The 22,417-nt window shown below is 43.7% G+C and overlaps 1 protein-coding gene across 1 annotated transcript in view; it reads left to right on the top strand.

Annotated features, from left to right (window-relative positions):
* Positions 1–22,417, top strand: part of LOC120304238 (tumor necrosis factor receptor superfamily member 11A-like) — a 52,030-nt gene that overhangs the window by 23,409 nt on the left and 6,204 nt on the right. The window contains exons 2-5 of the mRNA XM_039334585.1: positions 15,434–15,469; positions 17,731–17,838; positions 20,035–20,087; positions 21,484–22,300. Coding sequence (XP_039190519.1) covers positions 15,434–15,469; positions 17,731–17,838; positions 20,035–20,087; positions 21,484–22,300 — 1,014 coding nt within the window. The remainder of the gene's footprint in view (positions 1–15,433; positions 15,470–17,730; positions 17,839–20,034; positions 20,088–21,483; positions 22,301–22,417) is intronic.

The raw sequence follows: 22,417 nt of genomic DNA, 5'->3' as shown, positions 1-22,417 counted from the left end.
GACCATGTGAAGTCCTACCCCCCCTTTTTTATACCTGTTGCATATAAAGAAAGGGGTAACACGTCATTCCTTGGGCATGTCTATGACTTTGGATTTTTTGATACCCCCATGGCTTGTTGGAAGCTCCCAAAGCTTGCTCCAAACACAGGTCTTTGGTTCAAATCTCAATCCCTTTCACTGATTTAACTGGGCAGACCCTTATGGCAACCACATAGGATGTAGTGAAAATTTTGTGTTTTAAAATTCAGAATGTCCCTGCAAGATTAGGAATGGAGCTAGACCAGTGGTTCTCAACCTTCCTAATGCCATGACCCTTTAATACAGTTCCTCATGTTGTGGTGACACCCAACCCCCCATCCAGCTGGCCAGGGGGTATCAAAAACTTGACCAAAAAAAAGAGGAAAAAATGGGAAAGTATAGGTAGTCCTTGACTTACAACAATTCACTTAGTGACTGTTTGAAGTTACAACAGCACTGAAAAAGCGAATTATGATAACTTTTCACACTTATGATTGTTGCAGCATCCCCAGAGTCATGTGATTTACATTCGGATGCTTGACAACTGATTCATACTTATGACTTTCACAGTGTCCCAGGGTCACGTGATCAATGGCCAGGGGGTGTGGCCAGCTGATCACTCAGGTTGCAGAGTGCCTGTGGGGGGGAATCTGTGGGTCTCTGGGATGGGACTGGGGTGGGTGCCCACCTTCCTTCCCTCCCTTCTCTCCCCTTGTCCCTTCCTTCCTTCTTTTCTTCCTTTCCTTCACCTCCCTCTTAGTCTCTTCCTCCTTCCCTCCCTCTCCCACTGTCCCTTCCTTCTTTTCTTCCTTTCCTTCACCTCCCTTAGTCTCTTCCACCTTCCCTACTTCTTTCCCATTGTCCCTTCCTTCTTTCCTTCCTTTCCTTCACCTCCTTCTTAGTCTCTTCCTCCTTCCCTCCCTCTTTCCCATTGTCCCTTCCTTCCTTCCTTCCTTCCTTTCCTTCACCTCCCTTAGTCTCTTCCTCCTTCCCTCCCTCTTCCATTGTCCCTTCCTTCCTTCTTTTCTTCCTTTCCTTCACCTCCCTTAGTCTCTTCCACCTTCCCTCCCTCTTTCCCATTGTCCCTTCCTTCTTTCCTTCCTTTCTTCACCTCCTTCTTAGTCTCTTCCTCCTTCCCTCCCTCTCTCCCATTGTCCCTTCCTTCTTTCCTTTCCTTCACCTCCCTTAGTCTCTCCCTCCTTCCCTCCCTCTTTCCCATTGTCCCTTCCTTCTTTCCTTCCTTTCCTTCACCTCCTTCTTAGTCTCTTCCTCCTTCCCTCCCTCTCTCCCATTGTAGCTTCCTTCCTTCTTTCCTTCCTTTCCTTCACCTCCCTTAGTCTCTTCCTCCTTCCCTTCCTCTTTCCCATTGTCCCTTCCTTCTTTCCTTCCTTTCCTTCCCCTCCCTCTTAGTCCCTCCCTCCGTCCTTCCCTTCCTTCCTTCCTTCCTTCCTTCCTTCCTTCCTTCCTTCCTTCCTTCCTTCCTTCCTTCTTTGTCCCTTCCTGCCTTCCCTCTCTTCCATTGTCCCTTCCTTCCTTCCCTCTCTCATTGTCCCTTATTTCCCTCCCTCTTTGTCCTTTCCTTCCTCCCCCCCTCCATGCCCAGGAAGGGATAAGGGGAAGGGGACAGGCTGCCAGAGGCAGAGGAGAGCTCCATCCAGCTCATTTGCTCAGCTTTGCCAGAAAACATGCCGCTTGCTAAGTTAGCAGAAGCCCCAGGATCAGCGCTGGGCTACAGCTGATTTCTGCTTCTGCTAAATTAGCAAGCGGCATGTTTTCTAGCAAAGCTTGAGCAAGTTTGCTGGGCAGGAGCCAAGGAGACCTGCTACAGCTGACCTGCTTCTTGGCTGCTCTGCAAAAGCGTGGATCAGCTGTAGAGGTTCGCCCCAATCCTGGACAAGAGGGAAGGAAGGAAGCATAGAAGGGACAAGGGGAGAAAGGGAGGGAAGGAGGGACAAAGAGGGAGGCGAAGGAAAGGAAAGAAGGAAGGGACAATGGGAGAGGGCAGGAAGGAGGAAGAGACCAAGAGGGAGGGAAGGAAAGGAAGTTCCAGCCAGCAGAGGGTTGGCAGCCTGGCTGCCGAGGAACAGAAGAGCGCAAAGCCAAGGAGAAGAAGGTGGCGGTTTCCTCCCAAAGGGGGCTCCTTTTCTCCCTCCCTTCCCTGGGTTTGTGGGGATTTTCTCGTCACCAATGCTGACAGGTGCTCCTTCAAGACAGCTGCGAGCTTTCTGGCCCCTTTTGCTTCTCCCCCCTCCCCCGCTTTCGTGAGGATTGTGGCACCCTTGGGAAGCCAATCATGCTTTGAAGCTTAGGAGAGGAGGAGGAGTCCCTTCCTCCTTCCCTCCCTCTCTCCCTGTCAAGCTCCGGCGGGCTCGACATGAACGGGCAGAGGAGTCGAGGACGGGTGGGGTGGCTAAGATCGGTGGCCATCACCAGACCTCCCAGCTGGCAAGTTGGGGGTCACCAGCTGACGGCTGCAGGAGTTGGGTGCTGCAGCGGCCTCCCCTTCGCTGACCTGCGTGCACGAGAAGAAGTCAATCCGGTTGCTGCACAATGAGTCTCTGGGGAGGGCTGGGCCTTGCTCTGTGCCTGCGCTCTTCATGTGCCACCTGCAGGGCACATTTGATAGAGTTTGTGCAGACTGCCATCAAGCAACATATTTTCCACAAGCAAGTGAGGTGGAGTGGAGTGGGGGAGGGAGAGAAGGCGGTTGACAAGCCCTGCCTAAGACCATCGGAAATATGTCTTTTCCGATGGTCTTAGGCGACCCCTGTGAAAGGCTCGTGCGACCTCCAAAAGGGTCGCAACCCACAGGTTGAGAACCACTGAGTTAGACTGATGAAGGGAGAAAACCAAAGCCATTTAAATTTCAGAAAGGAAAAGCAATTATAGGCTCAAAAGGAATAATAAGCATCAATTAGCAGCAAGAATCTCAGCTGACAATGAAAGCATTCTCAAGTACACACACGGAAATGAAGGGAGAGAAAAAATGGGCTCCTCCAATGAATTGCAGCAGGCATTCCAAGATAAAAAGAAGCAGCAGCAGTGGAGATATTAAGCAATTGCTGAGAATCAGCTGTCCAGAAATTTGTAAAGCTAGGCAGCCAGGAGTTGTGGTTTCTGAAAGTAGAGAAATGGGAAACAAACTTGGTGGCATTTGGATAAATCTTGAGTCTCTGTGAGGGCCTGGAGAATCTTAAAGGGGGAAGCGATCAGAATGCTTTACAAGAAAAACCTATGAGAATTATGTATGTCCTAAGAAGCTACATATGAAGATTGTATAATCTGCCTAACCAGAATACAGGTAGTTATGTTTATAAACTTATATGTAATGACTATATGGCCATTTGAAAAGAAACTACCAAATGTGATGTGAAATTATTTTACTCCCCTGTTTTACTGCATTACTATTACCCATGATAATGTATTACTATATACTATAATACTGTATTACTGACTGTACTATTATTATCCTTCTCATCTTTCCTATTACCTTCTTCTATTGGTATCAGTTTATTGTTTATGTGTACACTGAGAGCTTATGCACTGGAGACAAATTCCTTGTGTGTCCAATCACATTTGGCCAATAAAGAATACTCCTCCCCATCCTATCCTACCTATCCTATTCTATCTTAAAATGCTTCTTTCTGGCTGGATGCATACAATATGCTAAACTATGATTGCTTTAATTATCTTTTTAAAGTATATCTGAATTGTGTGAGCTCACAGAACAAACAAAAGCAAAAATAGCTAAACAAGAGGACAAAGTTCTATGCAAACTCAGTGTCTGTCTCTTTGTCTCTGTCATTTTCACTCTGCATACACTTCTAAGGCTGAGGTCATATAACAGCTACATCCTAAATCTGCTTTAAGATAACATAATTCCTGTGTTCACCAAATCTGCTGTTCCCAAGCAAATCAACAATGTAATGGCTTAATATGAGAGCCAAGGCAAGGGCTAAATCACAGACTACCCAATCCCATTTTAACTAAGAGGACATCCAGTCAGCCAGCTTAGCACATTGTCCTCCAATCCCATTAGGCAACACAAAGTATGTCATAGTACATTTGTTTTGTGATCTCAATTCTGCTTCATTAATGAAGCTGGAAAATGCTGCTGCCCTAGCAGTTCATTGCAGAGCAAGTTAAGATTCAGTGATTGGTGGTTTCTCCCTAAAATGAGGGTTGGGACTGTAGGAAGAGGGGGGTTCTGAGAATGGTTGCAACCAGCGGGCTGGGAACTTGATGAGTGCCCAGGAATGTGTTGGTGAGCACATTATAGTCTATGATCCATGATATTTTATGCTATAATTTTCATCACACTGTTGCTGGATGATTGTGTCACATCAGGCCTGCTAGTTCCCTGGAAATGTTCTTGCTTAAATTTAGAAGCTGCTCCTGTTATTTGCAATTATTTTCTTAAAGTGTATTGCTTTTTGCTGATGTTGTTGACTTTAGGACTGTTAATAAGCTATTTAAAACCAATCGATTAAATGAATTTTAGGTCTATACGGGAACAGAAAAGGGGAAATTAGTGACACTTTTTTTTTAATGATTTCTGGTTGCCTTCAAAATAGCTGCCACTGGTGGCCTGCTTATGAAATGGGTTGGCCATATGTGCAGTTAATAGGAAACTGTCCCCATTTTTCCCACTCATGGGTACACTAAATCTTTAGATATGCCTAGCACATCAAAAATAATTGCCCACCCAAGAATTCCTGAAAATTTGGAACTTTGCTTCCAAATTAACTTCAGTCACTTGTGGGATGCCCCTTCTCCATAGGTATTAGCTCTGGAAAATAATGTTAAAAATGGGATGCTTCTTAACAGATAAAAAGTTCCTCATATTGTAGTGCATGAATCCATGATGCCCAAGGGTTTTGAAAGATAAGGATTAAATTGGCTGTGTGAAACTGGGCCATGCATAGTCATTTACAGGGTAACATTTATACCCCTTTGATATTATTTTCACTCCAGATTCCATCCCAGTTTTGCCTTGGAACAAATCTTGAGTTCAGTGTCAGAATCCAATTATATTTCATCTTTAATTATCAAATATAGAAACTCCCAATTCTGCCTTCTCTGGATTCTGCCATAAGAGGGAGAGAAGGGGGAGAACAAAGGGGCTTTATGGCCCTCACTTCCTTCAGTAGACTTCTAAGAAGCTGAATGTGTTTATTGCAACCTCAAGAGAGACTTTGAATGTAAATAGCATCAAAGAACCTTACCATAACAAAGAGAGCTATTTACCTTTCATGTAGTTATCTGAAGTCTCCATACAGACGAAAGAAAGGAGCAAGGGGGTGGAATTGTGATGTCTGAAACTATCACTGGAAGGGGGGGTGATTGGGTGGGACTGCTGGGGAACCCCTTAAAACCTTGAATGGGAGAGCTTGGACCCCAAGTCCTGTCTAGCATGCCTGCAACCACTTCTTCTTAATAAAGGATTCCTGTTGGAAGAATTATTCCAAGAGTTCTGTCTTCTTAAGATGCAAAGTGGGGTGGGTCCTTACATTCAGTCTGTGAATTTCTCCTCAGGCAAAACAATAAAAAAAGTTACCCAAACTTTTTAGAACTTTTTATAAAATTTTAGAACAAGGAAAAATATTTCTCCAGAAACTTTGCAGGGGACAGTTTCCGCCATGAACATTTGGGAACAATCCCCTGTTCCCTTTCTGCCAGCAACTCATCTTTGAAGATGCAGCAAACAGGTGTACTTGCCTTTGGGAATGGCACTGTATTTATTACCAACAATTACTAAGAAGTGAAAGCACAGTTGCTCGTTATTATTGCTCACTGATTAGAAACCAATTAACTTGGAATGCCTTTCCAGATTGCAAGATACATAGTTTTGCTTGGGTTTCAAAAAAATCATGAAATATGCATTGCAGAAGATAATCAAAACATCCATAGCAATTAAGAATGAAATAATTATTCATCTGGACCAGATCATGTAATTCAAGTGGTAGACTGTCACCAGACAGCAAAGAATCCCAACTGATCTATCAGGGTAGTTATTAATAATAGATGCAGAATGCTCCAAATTAACTACAGCTGCAGAACATTCCAAAATTTTAATAGATCCTCCCCTCTTTTCCCATCCCCACCCCTCAAATTACAAACCAATTCATTCCTTCAAGAACCTTTGAAAAGATCAAAGCATTTGAAGGGGAGATTTGTTTAGAACAGAAAGACAATATAGCTTAAGACAGAGTATTATAAAACTACAGAAAGAGATAAATATTTCTTCCTTTCACATAATACCATAATTTAGGATTAAGCTACTGTACATGTTAGAAACAAGTAACAACAGTTGGGTTGGGCAGTTGAAATTGAGAGCCAGTGGCTGCCTTTTAAAATTACTATATTTATACCGAAGAGGATTGGCTTTCCCCCAACTAATTTACCTCTAAAATTGTAGGGTTGTCTTAGAGTCACTGAATGTTGGAAAAAACCTTCCCCACTGTGAGAATAGTTTGACAGTGAAACCAATTACTCAGAGTCTCCTTCAGAGGATGTGTTCAAACAGAGACTACACAATTATCTCTTGGGGAGGTGTTAACCTGGATTCTTGCCTTGAGCAGGAAGTTGGGCTCATTGGCCTAAGTAGGCAGTTCCAACTTCAGAATTCAGTAGAGAATGCAGACAGGTGTTTTTGGCCTAATATTGATTTTTAGAGTGAGTGAAAGGTTTTCTTAAAATCAGGATTGGTGTCTTTTCAAGATTCATTTTGGCTTTTGGGGAATTCCAGTTGCTGAAAATACCGAGTTCACTTTACTGTTTTGGAGAGTCAAGGCACATCATTATATGAATTCTTGGGAGAGAATACAGGACAAAGGTTATTGAATAATTGGTTGAGGCCCCAGGGGCATTTCTGGGAGGGCAGAAAAAGGTAGCAGCTCTCCCTTTTGTGCAAACCTGACCAGGCAAGAGAAGCATTGTGTTACTAGAAGGATAAAGAAGCCAAGAATATCCTACTAAACCTACTAAACCTGGAACTGGCAATTAATTTTTTTGGCTTACTTCTAAAATTTTACAATACACTTTCTATTTTTTCTTAACAGTTCCAGTTTTAACTTGGATGCTCCTTGCAACATGTGTATAATCTAGACCAGTGGTTCTTAACCTTTTTGAACAAATCGCCCCCTTGAGCCAATGAGGAAGTTGTCATTGCTCCCCTCCCCCAGCATAACCTCTCAATCACAACATAGGAAATAATTCTTCAATTTATGCAAACACTTTTTTTGTTTTCTTTAAAATTGTCATCAGGACATATCGATGCAAATAATTTATTTCCAGTCTTTTTCCCATATCTCCCATATTCTGGCCAATGGCGCGCCACTGTATGGGTAGAGGCTGCTGCGCAATGCGCATGAAGATAAGCGATGCATATTCACATATGTATGGCGTTCTGTACTGAAGATAGCTGGAGGAACATTTGGAAACACAATTCAATCCACTAATAGCGAGTGATCTGATGTTTTTGTACGACAGATATGCAGCAACTCACTGTACGAAAAAGTCTCAAAAGTGTCCCCAAAACTTCTTGCTCCATCACCCCCATATCGCCCCCTTTTTGTTCCTTCGCCCCCACATCGCCCCTTTTCGTTCCATCACCCCCCTGAAAAATGAAATCACCCCCTGGGGGGCAATATTGCCCAGGTTAAGAACCACTGATCTAGACCAGCGGTTCTCAACCTGTGGGTTGCGACCCCGTTTGGGGTCGAACGACCATTTCACGGGGGTCGCCAAACAACGCGATCCGCCATTTTTTTTGCCAGCCGGCACAGGGGCCGCTGCCGCGCATGCGTGCCGCACAGGGGGCGGTGGAGGGGGTGGCCCTGCGCATGTGCGCCGTGCAGGGGTGGCACATGGGGGCGGCGCTGCGCATGTGTGCCGCACATGGGGGCGCTGCCGCGCATGCGTGTTGCACGGGTGCCACCACGCATGCATGCCACGCAGGGGGCGCTGCTGCACATGCGCGCCGCCTGCTTATGACCAGGGTCGCTGTATAAAAAGTTGAGAACCACTGATCTAGACCAATGTTTCTCAACCTTGGCAACTTTAAGATGTTTGGACTTCAACTCCCAGAATTCCCTGTCCAGTGCTGATTCAGAAATACTGATTTTTACTTTGGTTTTTGGCCTTAGGTTAATATGATGGGATTGCAGGGTTCTATATGCAAATACTTCATTTTAATCACTAGTGAGTTAATCCTGCAGATTCCACATTAAAAAAAAATCAGGGTTCTATTGTAATTTTATCACCCCAGAATGCAAATATTTGAAACAACCTATCTGAGCTTGAGTCCTCCTTATCATTTCCAGAATCCTCAGCCTGCATGATCAGTTGCCTGACTCTTCCACAATCTCATTTTTCGGTTTATTGGACAAAACTGTGACTGTGATTGGTTTGGCTGAAGGTTGAAGCAGGACTACAGCCCAGATTGGAGATTTGGCTGCTGAAAAGCAAATTGGCTGTTGCCTGTCAATGATTATTAATGTTGCTGTCAAAAGGAGGCTCTTGAGGGATGGAGATGCTTTTCCTATTTATCTCCTGCAGTAGATTCAGTGTGAAGGCTTTACAAGGAGAGATATCAACTCTCTTCCTTGGGGAGCGTGATGGAATTTCCTGGAAAAGAGCAATAGGGCAGCAGTTGGGCTAAACCAATTGTCTGATATTAATTGCAGCTGCTTCTCTGTCATTTTGAGGCACATTTTGTTTCCCTTCTGTTACCTGGCTTACAACACACTTATATTTGCATCTCTTATATTACTGGCATGGTTGGTAGATCTAAGAAAATCCTTCTGGACTAGATCCAAATCCCTAGTTAGTTCAGCATCTTGTTTTCAACAAAGGGTAGCCAGATGTCTCCACTAAGCCCAGAAGTGAATGCAAACTCCTCTTGCAATCTCTTTTCCTATCATTTAAATTACAAAACGCTATTTTCAGTGGTGACAGAAGATAGATTGGCATTTGGAGGTAGAACTCTCTGTGATTTTGTAGATTACATTAAACTCTGTCATAGAGCATTGAATCATAGGGCTGGTAAGAACTTCAGAGGTCTTCTAGTTCAATTTGCTTAAGGCAGGAGACCTTATATCATCCTGGTCAAATGGTTGCTCAGTCTGTTTTTGAAACCCTCCAGTGATGGAGGACTGACAACTCCAGGAGACAAATTATTCCATTGATTAATTGTTTTCACTGGAAGAAAATTTCTTCTTACTTCCTGGTTGGATCCCTCTTTAACAAGCTTCCACCCATTACTTCTTGTCATGCCTTCTTATGCTTTGGCGAATAAGTCAATCCCCTCTTCTCTGTGACAGCCCCTCAAGTACTAGAACACAGTTATCATGTCTCCCTTAATCCTTCTCTTTGATAGGCTAGACATACCTAGCTCTCTCAATTGTTCACCATACGATTTAGCTTCCAGATCCTTTATCATATTTGTTGCTCTTCTCTGCACACCTTCTAGGGTTTCAATATCAGCCATCCCAACTTGGTCAGTAAGAAAAGAAAGACTCCTGCCCATGTTTAGCCAAGACTATACTTTACGAGAGCCTAAGTGATTACAGCAGATTCAAAGCTGGATCTGATATTTTCGCACGCAAAAGTTACAGTTAACTTTTCCCTGGCCATCTCCTGATTATCACTGATAGTCCAATTAGGTATTAACAAATTGTTTGGGTAACAGTCCCTCATTTCGTGGGCTTGCTGATTCCGCATTCCTTTGGCACGACCTTGGAACTCTCTCCCCCTATTAACGTCAGGCTGTCAGCATGCAAGGCATAGCTTACCAGAATGGCAGCCATGACATTCACGGTCTTTTTTATATACAGTATATGTCAAAATTATATACAATATTCCAAGTAGTATAAATTCTTGTGATCTTGATGTTATTCTCTCTGTTGATGCAATCCAGAATTGCATTGGCCTTTTTGGTAGCTGCAGTATATTGCTGGCTCATATAATACTTAAGTGGTAGTGACTAAGACACCAAGATGTCTCTCATAGTTATTACTATTGAGCCATGCACCAGTAGATCATTTATGGAGATGTTGAAGAGTACTGGGCTCAAGACAGAACTTTTAAGTAGCCCATTGCATGCTTTCCTCCATATAGATGTAGTTCCATTAAGACACTGTATGAAGCTAGTCAGCCTATCGCAAATCCATCTGGTGGTGATATTCTCTATTCCAATTTTTTCTATCTTATCAGGAAGTAGGCTGTAGCCTACTTTGTCAAATGCCTTAATGAAATCCAACTATACTATAACTACAGCATTTCCTTGATCCACTAGTTTAGTCACTTTATCAAAGAAGGATATAAGGTTTGTCTGTCACGAGTTCTCCAAGCTGATTGATGCCAAGCTGATTTCCTGAATCCATTTCCCCCCTTTTTGTAAATTGGTACTGTTGCGTCCTTGGCGGGAAAACAGACACGAGAAGCAGCTGGAGTTCTCAGGTTCTTTTATTCAGCGTTCAGCTTACAGGAAGATGGCTTCAGCTCAGCCCAAACGCCTCACAGCCTCTTATATAGGCAACTCCCGGGTAAATGGGTTACTTTTCCCGCGCCAGCACCCGCGCATGCGCACGGCGCTGGCGACAGCCTGTCTGGTCCCGGGCAGCTTTGCACCTGCCCGGGACTGCCTGCAAACGCCCGAGCCGTTTGCAAGGCTCGGGACATAACACCCCTTTCCCCCGGGCTAAAACTACTATCAACATACAACATTTATTTTACACGACAATTTGCTCCCCAGTGTTCCCACTGTTTACTGGCTTTTGTCTTGCCAACAATGTTATGTAATCTTCTAGGTACTTAGGAGATTTCTTTGCTCTCTGTGACCTTCTTAGCTCTGGGTTACTGGCATAAGTTCCCTGACTGGAGGGAGGCGTGAGCCTGTTCTCTCTACTGTGCCCTGGTGTCTTCCAAGGACTGTGCCCCGATGCCTGGCCTGCTTGCTTGCCCACCGGGCTCGTCAGGCCAGGGCTTCTGTTGCTTTGTGACCTGGTTGTCCTACCTAGCTGTAGACCCTCAGGCCCCTTGAAGTGATAGCCACTGCTGGGCGTCTCTGTAGAACCCCCTAGGTCAGTCCAAGACCTGTCAGGAGGCTGTCTATTCCCTGAACCCCATTCTGTGTTTGGGCTCGTGTGGGTTTCTGTACTCTCCCAAAACTCAGGTGTCCCCTGATTTGTGCTAGGGGTGTTGTAGTCGGGACTTGGTTCCTCGACTAGCTCTGTGTATGTTTGACCCCCTGTAGGATTTGGGGTAAGGTCAGGCCAACCTTGGGCATTGTGTGCCAGCTCTCTTGCGGGGAATGATTTGTTGGGATGCCCCCGGGTATCCTCCGTTGCTGGAGTGCTGTGTGCTGTGTGTGGAAAGTGAGTATGCCCCCGGGGTAACTCCCTGGCTGGAGTAGGCGTGAGTGCCTGTTGTGTGGGTAAGCTCCAAGACTTCCTTTTCGGAGCAATTGCAGAATCTTGGGACGAGCCGTTTGTGGCTCCCTCAGTGGCGATGGGCAGTAGCTCTTGCCCTTCCCTTTGCTCCAAAGGGTCCCCCTCCCCCCCTGGAAAAGACCCAGGAGTTTCAGCAGAAAAGTCCCGCCTAGAGCGGAGTTGGTCGATGTGCCGACGCAGGACACGACCGTTGTCCAGGGCAACCTCGTAGGAGAGAGGACCTGTGATCCTGGACACAGAAGCGGGGACCCATGTATGACCAGGCCCGTAATTGCGAGCCCAAACCGGGGCACCCACAAGTAGTTGTCTAGGTGCCCTAGGATGTGAGGTAGATGAAGGCAGTCTGTCCGGATGCAACCGGTCAAGTCTCGTAGTAAGTTGGCGCCCCCAACGAAGTTCAGCTGGACTTCTCCCTGTAGAAGTGGACGGTGTGGTGCGATAAGAAAGGAGAAAGTCAGCCAACCTGTGATGCCAGTCCCCGTAGGTGAGTCTCTTCAAGGCGTCCTTTGCGATGCGCACCATGCGTTCAGCCATACCGTTGGTGGATGGGTGAAAAGGCGCAGATGGGGCATGACGAATCAGGTTTGCCTGTAAGAAAGCTTGGAATTCGGAGGAGGTGAATTGAGGGCCGTTGTCAGACACAATGACATCTGGCAGCCCGTGTGCAGCAAAAATCCCCCTCAGTACCTGAATAGTCTTTGCAGTGGTGGTGGACGAGACAGGCACAACCTCAAGCCATTTTGAATGGCTGTCAACAAGGACCAAGAAGAACTGGCCCTGAAAGGGCCCAGCGTAGTCAATGTGCACCCTAGACCATGGGGACTGTGTTTCCTCCCATTTATGCACAGGAGCTTGGGGCATCTCTGGGCGAGATCGTTGGCACATGTGGCATGCGTGTACCTTAGCCTCATATCTTTATCTAAAGCAGGCCACCACAAGTGGCTGCGTGCAAGAGCCTTCATACGAACAATGCCAGGATGACCCTCGTGGAGGGATTCTAAGACCCTAGTCCTCATTGAGGTGGGAATGACAACTCTGTTTCCCCAAAGCAAACAACCCTGAGAAAGGGACAATTCGTTCCTTTTGGACCAGAAACTCTGAAACTCAGGACTAGGGCAGTGCTCAGGCCACCCGGACAGGACCCAGGAGCGGACACGTGAAAGTGTGTGATCTGTACCTGTTTCAGCGGTAACATCCCTGGCACTAAGAGGAAGCTCGGGCAAGGCTTGGATTGATAGAAATGTTGACAGCTGGCGCGGGGTCAGCTTCTACTACTGGCAGAGGCAACCTACTGAGGCCATCAGCATGGCCCATTTCTTTCCCAGGCTTGTGGAGTAATGAAAAATCATATGCAGACAAGAAAATAGACCACCTAAGCATTCTAGGGGAAATGATGTGGGGAGTCTGCTTACGTGTGGTAAACAGTCCCAGCAGAGGCTTATGGTCAGTGAAGACCGTGAAATGCCTGCCATATAGAAAATCGTGGAATTTTTTAATTCCAGCAACAACAGCCAGAGCCTCCCTGTCTATCTGAGCGTAGTTGCGCTCGGCAGAAGACAATGTTCTGGAGTAGTATGCAATAGGAACCTGAGTTCCATCAGACCTGAGGTGACTCAGGACAGCTCCAACCCCGTAGGGGATGCATCACAAGCGATGCACACAGGGAGAGACTCGTTGAAATGTGCAAGAACACTGTTAGAAGTGAGCAAGGCCTTGACTTCTTTAAAGCAAGCCTCATGTGCTTGTGACCACAGCCACACAGCTTGTTTGTCTAGTAGCCTGTGAAGAGGCTCAGCTACACTAGCTTTATGTGGAAGAAAAGAATTGTAGAAATTCAGGAGGCCTAAGAAGGCCTGAAGTTCGGCCTTAGACTTTGGCCTGGGTGCTTCTAAAATAGCAGTTAGTTTGGATTCAGCAGGATGAATCCCAGCAGCATCAATTTTGAATCCCAGAAATTCAGTAGAAGGCACCCCAATCTTGCATTTGTCTTTTCTGAGCTTAAGGCCTGATTTCCTGAATCTTAACAGGACAGCCCTAAGCCTTTCAGCTAGAATGTGTGTGGAGTCTCCTGCAATCAAGACATCGTCAAAGTAGGGGCAGACCCCTGGTATACCTCGTAGTGTGTTTTCCATTACGCTTTGGAAAATCCCAGGAGCGACATTCACTCCAAACTGCAGCCTTTTTACCTTAAGGCTCCCCTGTGGGTCACAATAGTCTGAGCTATGGCAGCATCATCATCAACAGGCAGCTGTTGATATGCTTGAGCTAGGTCAAGCTTTGCAAAAACACGCCCCCCCCTTGAGAGAGGCCAGGATGTGACTGACCACAGGAACAGGATAGGCATGTTGCTGCAATGCCTTATTGAGTGTGCATTTGTAATCAGCACAAATGCGAATGTCCCCATTTGCCTTTAGAGGCGTGACAATGGGGGTCTCCCATGGGCTGGAATCAACAGGTTCTAGGATTCCTTGTTGGATTAGTTTGTCTAATTCAGTGTCAATCTTACTTTTTAAAGCAAAAGGGACCCTTCTTGCTTTAATCCTAATGGGAGTGACAGTGGGGTCTAGCTTTAAGGACACAGGTGGTCCTTTGAATGTGCCCAGCTGGGGGCTGAAAACATCTGAAAATTCCTTGCAGACTTCCTGTAGGTCGAGTGTTTGTAAGCTGTTGAGTCCTGTGACGTGTATCCCCAGGGCCTCAAACCAATCGAGTCCTATGAGACTCGTTCTTTCACCCCCTACTACTAACAAGTCTAGTGGACCTTCAAAACTCTTGTATTGCACGTTAAGGGTGGCCTCCCCCTTAACACACACTCTTGAGTTCTGAAAATCAGTTAATACAATATCAGAAGGCCTTAACTTGGCCTTAGTCCCACTACTGGAACAAATCTTCCTAAATGTATGCAATGAAATGATGGAAAGGGCGGACCCTGTGTCTAGTTCCATAGATAATGGAACCCCTTGTAGCTTCACGTTGAGTGACAGCTTTTTCTTCATGGGCTTGTGTGTGCCTGTCCTACAAATGTTTCTACGCGAAGCGCAAAAACCTACCCTATTCTGGCTGGGGACTCTGGTACCCTTCAGGCGTTCTTCTTGAGGTTGTGCCTTTCGTCGGCCCAGACACACAGCTGCAATGTGCCCTAGTTTGCCGCATGCCCGGCAGGTAGCGGAGCGGAACTTGCAGTCGGTTCTCCTGTGGCGACCTCCACAGCCGATGCACTTGAGCGGAGCTGAAGAGCTTTCCTTCTGATTTTCTCCCTTCGCGGGGTGTAGACGGTCGACTTCTTCGTCCGGATCCTCCTCGGAGTTTCGTCGGACGTCTTCTTGGTGCACGGACGCACCCTCTGCACTGCTTCTGATCGGCCGCATGTTCTTGACGGCGCCGCCTGCTGCTTCTTCCGCGGTGGCTTCCCTTAAAGCGTCTTGGAAGGATAATTCTTCCTTAGCGAAAAGTCTCTGTTGTAGCTCTCGATGCCTCAACCCGCACACGAATCGGTCCCTCAGTCGTTCCTCGAGGTCCTTGAACTCGCAGGGCTTGGCGGCCTTCCGTAACGCGGCGATGTATTCCTTGGCTGACTCACCGGACCGTTGATCCCTTTGTTCGAAGGTGTGGCGCCATGAGATAACGGACACCTTGGGATGGAAATGCTCCTTCAGCAGCTTCTTCAGGTCTGCGTAGCTTACAGACTCTACTGGGACAGGTGCTGCAAGGTTTTCTGCGATTTCGAAGGCGTCTTGGCCGCAAACGCAAAGCAGGGTGGCAGCCTTCAAGCTATCTTCCCTCACTTGGTTTGCCTTGAAGTAGTTCTCCATTCTGGATACGTAGGACTCCCACCGCTCTGGATGTGAGACGTCGAATTCCGAAAGCCTTCCGATTTTCGCCATCTTCGGATCTTCAGGAGACGGGTCTATCAGCCAGCCTACCCCCGAATGCGCACTGGATTGGCGGGCAGCTGCTGAGTCAACACCGTTCCTCTTCCGCCGCTCAGGACTCCTTGGGTAAGCTTACACTTTTTCCTTTCCAGGTAGTGCAAGGCATCCCATCCTCGTCGCCAGTGTTGCGTCCTTGGCGGGAAAACAGACACGAGAAGCAGCTGGAGTTCTCAGGTTCTTTTATTCAGCGTTCAGCTTACAGGAAGATGGCTTCAGCTCAGCCCAAACGCCTCACAGCCTCTTATATAGGCAACTCCCGGGTAAATGGGTTACTTTTCCCGCGCCAGCACCCGCGCATGCGCACGGCGCTGGCGACAGCCTGTCTGGTCCCGGGCAGCTTTGCACCTGCCCGGGACTGCCTGCAAACGCCCGAGCCGTTTGCAAGGCTCGGGACATAACAAGCATGATAGAATTTTCCAGCCAGGAAGACTTTCTGAGTATATAGGATTGCCTATAGTGCGCTTCAGAGTTGACCAGCAATCTTTGGTAGCTACAGGATTACCTGCACACATGCTGGAAATACCCAGCTTGGAAAAGTAAGCAAACGTAACTCAGATAGCCTGAGTATGGGATGTCCACAAACTATATAGAAAAATAATGACTTCATTTGGCAAAGTTGAGAGAAGTTGAAGTAGAGGAATAAAATGGATAAACTAGATGGAGAGGAACGGATAAAGATGTAGAAAAAGGAGTGGCAGATCCTGGGTGTGGGGTTAAAAGCCTAGAATCTCTACATAGACACAAGCAGACTAAGTCCACCCCCCTTTGAATTCTGTGGTCTCTTATCTAACTCCAAGCAAGTGTTAACCATTACTTGAGAAGATTCCTATGTGTAGGCTGTTTAGCTTTAAATCTGTTTAATTGGACTTTCATGTGTGGACCTGATCTTTCATGCTTGACAAAGGCTGATCACAGGAAGGTAATTGGAACCACCACAGATTATTGTTGTAAGATAGTGGATATTTGTCCATAGATATTTGTTTGTAAAGATTTAAAGATGCAAACTAAAAAAATCCTGTTATCAGAAATGGATTTTTTTTTTCTGTCAGTTTTTGGCAACATAATCGAAGGGTGCTCTCTGAGTTAATAAAATGGGGCTGGGTTTATGGGTTGCCCAGTTCTAGTTTAACCAGAATACAAGAGGCTAAAAAGGGAAAAACCTAACCAAGTTAAATTGGACAGACATAAGCCACATCTTTATTAGCTAACACACTGGTTCTCCGAATTCATATCTTAAATGCCATTTAGCAGTATTCAGAAAATCTGTGTCCTGCCGTGATATAAAGAAAACTTTTTTTTAAAAAAAAAATACATTTGTATGTTACTAGGCATTCTGTTCTTGTGTTTACCATTTGTAAGTTTTAAAGATCCAGTTACAGGTAGTCTTCATTTAACAATTACTTGTTTGGTGACTGTTTAAAGTTTACAACATGCTAAATGAGTGGTATTTACAACCAGTCCTCATAATTGGGGCTGTTACCGCTACCTGCAGTCACATGATTGAGATCCAGGCTCTTGGTGACTGGCTCACAACTCCTAGCTTCCACCAAGCTATAATCAAAGAGAAAGCTGGCAGATTATAAAAGATGACGAAGGTATGGAATTCGGTTAACAACAACAGTAGGAAGTGCTGGAATTGTTGCCACTAAGCGGTGCGGTCACATAACGTTGTGCTTTCTGGCTGTGTTGCTTAGCGATGGAAATTCTAGTCCTAACTGCCATCATTAAACACGGACTACCAGGAAAGGCTCAGTATCTTCTACACTACTTCACAGAACCCACTAGGAGGTTGAAAACCATTATACTATATGTGCAAATGGGTAGAGGCTATCCTTGTCTTGCTGCCCCTCATGCTCTAAGATATGTTGGATTCTTGACAAATAATCATCAACAACTTGAACTATTTCAGTGACAATAGCTCAGCTGTTTGGGACAAGATCATAGCATTGACTTACTCCAAAATGAGATGGGCCATGCACAATACCTTCAAAATATCTTAATGTTGTGTCTGTTTTTCCCAGCATGAAAATTCAGGGCTAAAAATTAATCTTAGATGTGGGTAGGGTGCATGTGTTATCTTGCAGGACACAAATAGTGCAAGCATAGATTGAAAATTGCACGTTCTATAAACCATAACTAACTCCTAGTTTGTCCTATGATGTTTCTATTTTCAGTAATGAAAGACAAGTGAAATTTAACAGTCCACTACTACAATGTTTCCCTGTACTATTTGATTAAAAAGCATTTTTTTTACAAAAAAGCAGATCCAAAATGGTATTTCCTGAGTCTAAGCTTTTATAATTCATTGTCAGTTTTTCATTTTCCAGAAAACAAGAAATTATTTTATGTGTTGATTGTTCCATTCCTCCTCATCGCCTTGGCTGGTATAATTATCTTTACTGTATATTATCGAAGTAAGGGAAAACTATTGACAGGTACGTAATACCTAACGACTTCTTATATTATTATAAATCTATATTTATCTGATATTTTTATTTAAATCTCTTAATTCGGATATTATAAAAGCCAGATTATTTTTTTACATTTCTCTTTTTATATATTGTTTAAGTTCTAACTTTCAGAAGCCTGTTGCAGTTTTCACAAATGTCCCCATGTGATCTAAGGGTATGCGGGAGCTTGCAACGTTTTCTGGGCTGAAGGTCACACTTGGCTTTTGGGTGGATTCTTGGCAGCTGCAACTGGAAAAGTGAGGCCAGAGCAAAGACGTTGCTGCAGCCAGGACAAAATCCAAGTTTGACATATTTAAGTTAGAATTTAAAGTAAATAGAGCTTGATTATGATTACCACCTATGTGTTTAATAATTTCTGTGTTGCATGAAAAATTGGAGGGAGGACACATAAGGCTGCCAATTGTGTCACCCTGATCTACAGCTAAGGACTCTGTCCCTCTTACAACTTGAGAAGTAACTCTCTCAAGCTATTTCCTGAGCCAAAATTAAATGAAAAGTGTTATACCCCACATAGGTGTTGTTCTAGTTCTATGTTCCATAGAACTAATGGAGTTAATGGAAGTGTACAATTATGAAAGTATTGCTCAGTTCTTTGACCTTCACATTTATATCATCTTGTGTGTCAGACTCTAGAAGGGTAGCTGACAGACGAACATGCACATCTGTTTCAAAGGAAGATTTAATTGCAAGTCATTGCAATTTGCTCCTTCCACTGAAATAATAGGAGTCCTTATAAGAAATTGCTGAAACAGGGCTATTTGTCTCACGATCAATAGATTTTTCTGAAGCTGAAAATAAGATTTTGAGGCTGGTTTGATGCACCTAAGTATAGTTGGACAAAATGACTTTATATCTGAACTGGGTACTGACTTAAGGCTATGGGTCAAGCTCAAATAATTCAACTTCAAAATTGAATGTCAGTCAAGGTTAAGTGACTTCTGCTCTCTGGGAAGAATCCTCTAAAAATCAGTGTTTCCCAAACTTGACAATTTTAAGGCATGTGGACTTCAACTCCCAGAATTCCACAGCCAGCATTGCTGGCTGTGGAATTCTGGGAGTTGAAGTCCTCATGCCTTAAAATTGTCAAGTTTGGGAAACACTGCTCTAAATGAATGGGAGGACACTAGTAGCAAATTTCCTAGAGCAAATCAAGGCATAGTAGTTTCTGGATTTGATAACTTTGTATGTATCATCTAGAATTTTAGGTCAAGAAAAAGATAATTTTTTTTAGACAGTGAACATATTAACTTTTTTAGTTTAATAATTAAATCTACATATGACATTCCTTCAGCAACCTGCATAAACAAATGCATTCTTCCACATAAATATCAAGCAGTTTGTTGATCCAGTAATGTATTTTAATTTTTTTTTTTACTAAATCCGTAGAATATGTTTCCCAGTAAACTCATGAAACCCATTTCCTCAGCTGAGCTGATGACAGCATTTCTATTGGAGTTTTTTTTTTCAACTCTTCCTAGTACTATATATATATACAATTGTTCTTTTGGTAATTCATGTGATATTCCTTGCAACAGACTAGCCAACCAATCACTCACATACAGCTAGGTCATTAGCAAGTCAGTCATAAATTGATGGCACATGACATGGAACAAAAATCCAAGTGATATGGAATGTTCTGTTTTAGTCATGGACAGATTGTCGGGATAGACACATCTTCCATTTCTAGCGTAAAGGGGGGGGGGCACTGGGAATCATTTTGCAACTCACATTTCACCACAAACCCTTTAAAAAAAAACAAACTTTTTTTAAGTAAAGTAGATTTAAAAACAAATTGACACCGCGATATTTAAGAATGAAATATTATGCAAGCTTTGTTATTTGGTGCATATGCGTGCCATCTTTTTCACTTACTCTTAAGTCAGTGAACACAATTACAGCAAGTATACAAGTCTATTGAAATGAATGCTTTAAGTGTGCTTCACTTGATGAAATTTAATGTTATGTGTATTATAACATTTCTCAATCTGATACTATGAATAAATAGTTCAATCCTATTTTAAGTATTGAATGTTTGTAAGTGTTTTTGTAAAGATTTTTTTCTACAGCTAGCCATAATATGTATGATTGCATTTGTGATTCACTAATATTCTGCTAAAATGCCAGAATCTAACTGAATACTGTTTCTATGTTTCCTTCCAGCAGATTTACAATACTGGGCTCAGGAAATATGCCACCAAATAAAAAGGAAAAAGGTGAATTCTAAGGCTTTATGGATTTTCATACTGTTTCATGTTTTTTTCCTGGTTGCTCTCTTCTGATATCCTTCTTCGTTGGAGAACTCTTTAAGTGGTGAAATAAAGTTGTAATTTGTAAAACTGCTTGGTGGACATAAGGTCAAAAGGAAAAGATGAAAGTATAACAAACAAAGAACCACAAAGACTCCCTTGGCTTTAAATCATAGGAATTTTTTTTTAAATGTTGCAATTTGTCTGCAATTTGCAGGGTTTACTTAACAGATTATCACTATTACTATCAGAAGCAGTATTTTTACTTAGCATTTCTCAGGACTTTTCCTGTGCAGAAAGTTGGGCATTTTTAAAGCTCTATACCATCCAAGCTGCATAACAATTATTTTCCTTTTCATTAACGACATAGTATTTTTGATTCTAGTTATTGCTTTATTTAGTGTTAATATACTGGTTTGTATACATTTGCAGAGCACTTAAGTAGACCCCTGTAGCTATAGAAAACAGATAATAGATGGCAGAATGCCTTAACTCTTAAAAATCCTAAGAATTACTGAAAAATTTAATAATTCAGTATCTAGCTAACATTGATAATCTCTGAATCTCTGTACATCACGACAGCTCATCAACTCTTCACGTGCTCTGCAACTGTGCTGTAATAATTTTGTAAGGTAAATGCGTATCACTGAAAATTAGTCATTCAGATTTTTAAATCTAGAGAAGGATGGTTAAGGAGATTTCTAAAAATAAGTCCTACCTCATCAATTTCAAAATACTGGGACACAGAATTATCAAGCACAATTAACTGGGCAACAAATTCAGAACAATTAAAAATAAGGAGTTAATTTAGTTTTGGATGAAGTACAGTGGTACCTCGAGGTTCGTCAGTAATTTGTTCCAGAAGATGCAACAAATACTAAAACTGATGGGTACCGAGAAAACCATGTGACTTACCAAGTAACCCACTATTTCAGCTGGAAGAAATAGTGAGTCATAGGCAGCCAACACCAGCAAGTTCTTCCTTGCGTGTTGACTGCTGGCAGAAGAAGAGTGCCAGAACAAGATTTCTGCTTCAAAACACATTGATTACCAAATTCAACGAGTTTTGAAGCAGACGAGATAGGAGCGTTATCTGGTTTCTGGCCATAAAGGGGTCCTTTGGGATTTTCACGTTTCCTACCTTCTAACTTTATTTTAATTCTTTAATAATCAATTAAAAAACCAAGTGAAAATGGTATGTCGCAGACCCCAGCACCGTTTCAATTTAAAACTGCTTCTGCATCCCCAAAAACCTACTGAAATACTAGGACTTTTTGAAAAAGTATTTGCTTTGCTTTGGAATGCGATTGCCTGACCAGAAAGAGACATTTTTTTTTTCCTGAAGTGTTTTCTTTTCTTGCAGGATTCTTCTTGTGATACATTTGTAAACACAAATGTAGCACATCCTGCTGGCCTTCAGCTTTTGGGAGAGACGTATTTGCTGGATCTTGACAAATATTGCTTTCCAGATGAGATACATTCCCCTTGTGAGCACCTGCTGAGTGAAAAAGATGGTCCTAATAAAATACTTTACGGATTAAGAGAAAATTTCCCCACATTGTTTCTAACTACCATTTCTAAAGACGGCCATTTTAGACAGACTCCTGCGGAGGATGAATACACGGACAAAGTATCCCTTGGGCAATGTTACTTACCTTTGGTGAGCCAATCTGATAGCAAAGCTGAATCACCCTTCTCTGAACCGCTAGAGGTGGGAGAGAATGAGAGCCTGAATTACTTCTTCACAGGAACAGAAAATCTGGAGGAATTAGTAAACTGCTGTTGCTTGGATCCTTCGGGTGCAATGGACCCTATTCATGCTTCCTCACCCAAAAGCCTGCAGAGTCCTTGTAATCATTTCACTGGTGCCAAGATGGGAGGTGTTGATAATAACGATACAAGTACTTCCCTACTAGTCTCTGAAGAAAAGCATAGCTTTGCCAGGTCATCTTGCAGACAACCTCCTGACAAACGGGACAATGCCACAGATTCCTTAAAAGAAAATGGATCTTCTCTGCTAGGCACCTGTGGCTTGGAATCTTCTTCTGTAGACCAAAATGGGTCAGCAAACAATATTGGAGACAAAAGTGAATCATCTGATGGAAAGGACACAAAGGACCAGAATGCGAAAAGAACATCTGAGTCAAGCTACAATGTTTCAGATCCCCCAGCAGCATCTGGTAAGCCCTCCATATGGAACATACGTACTGGTAGTGAGGGGTAGATATTATTAAACATCTACAGAGCAGATTGCAGCACTCACCTTGTCTTTCAAAAGCTAAGTCAGTAATTCTCAA

The sequence above is a fragment of the Crotalus tigris genome, unplaced genomic scaffold (assembly GCF_016545835.1).
Source record: "Crotalus tigris isolate CLP2741 ecotype Arizona unplaced genomic scaffold, ASM1654583v1 scf7180000017632.1879674, whole genome shotgun sequence".
Taxonomy (NCBI): Eukaryota; Metazoa; Chordata; class Lepidosauria; order Squamata; family Viperidae; genus Crotalus; species Crotalus tigris.
Note: the sequence above shows the minus strand (reverse complement) of the source record. Positions and strands in the feature narration are given on the sequence as shown.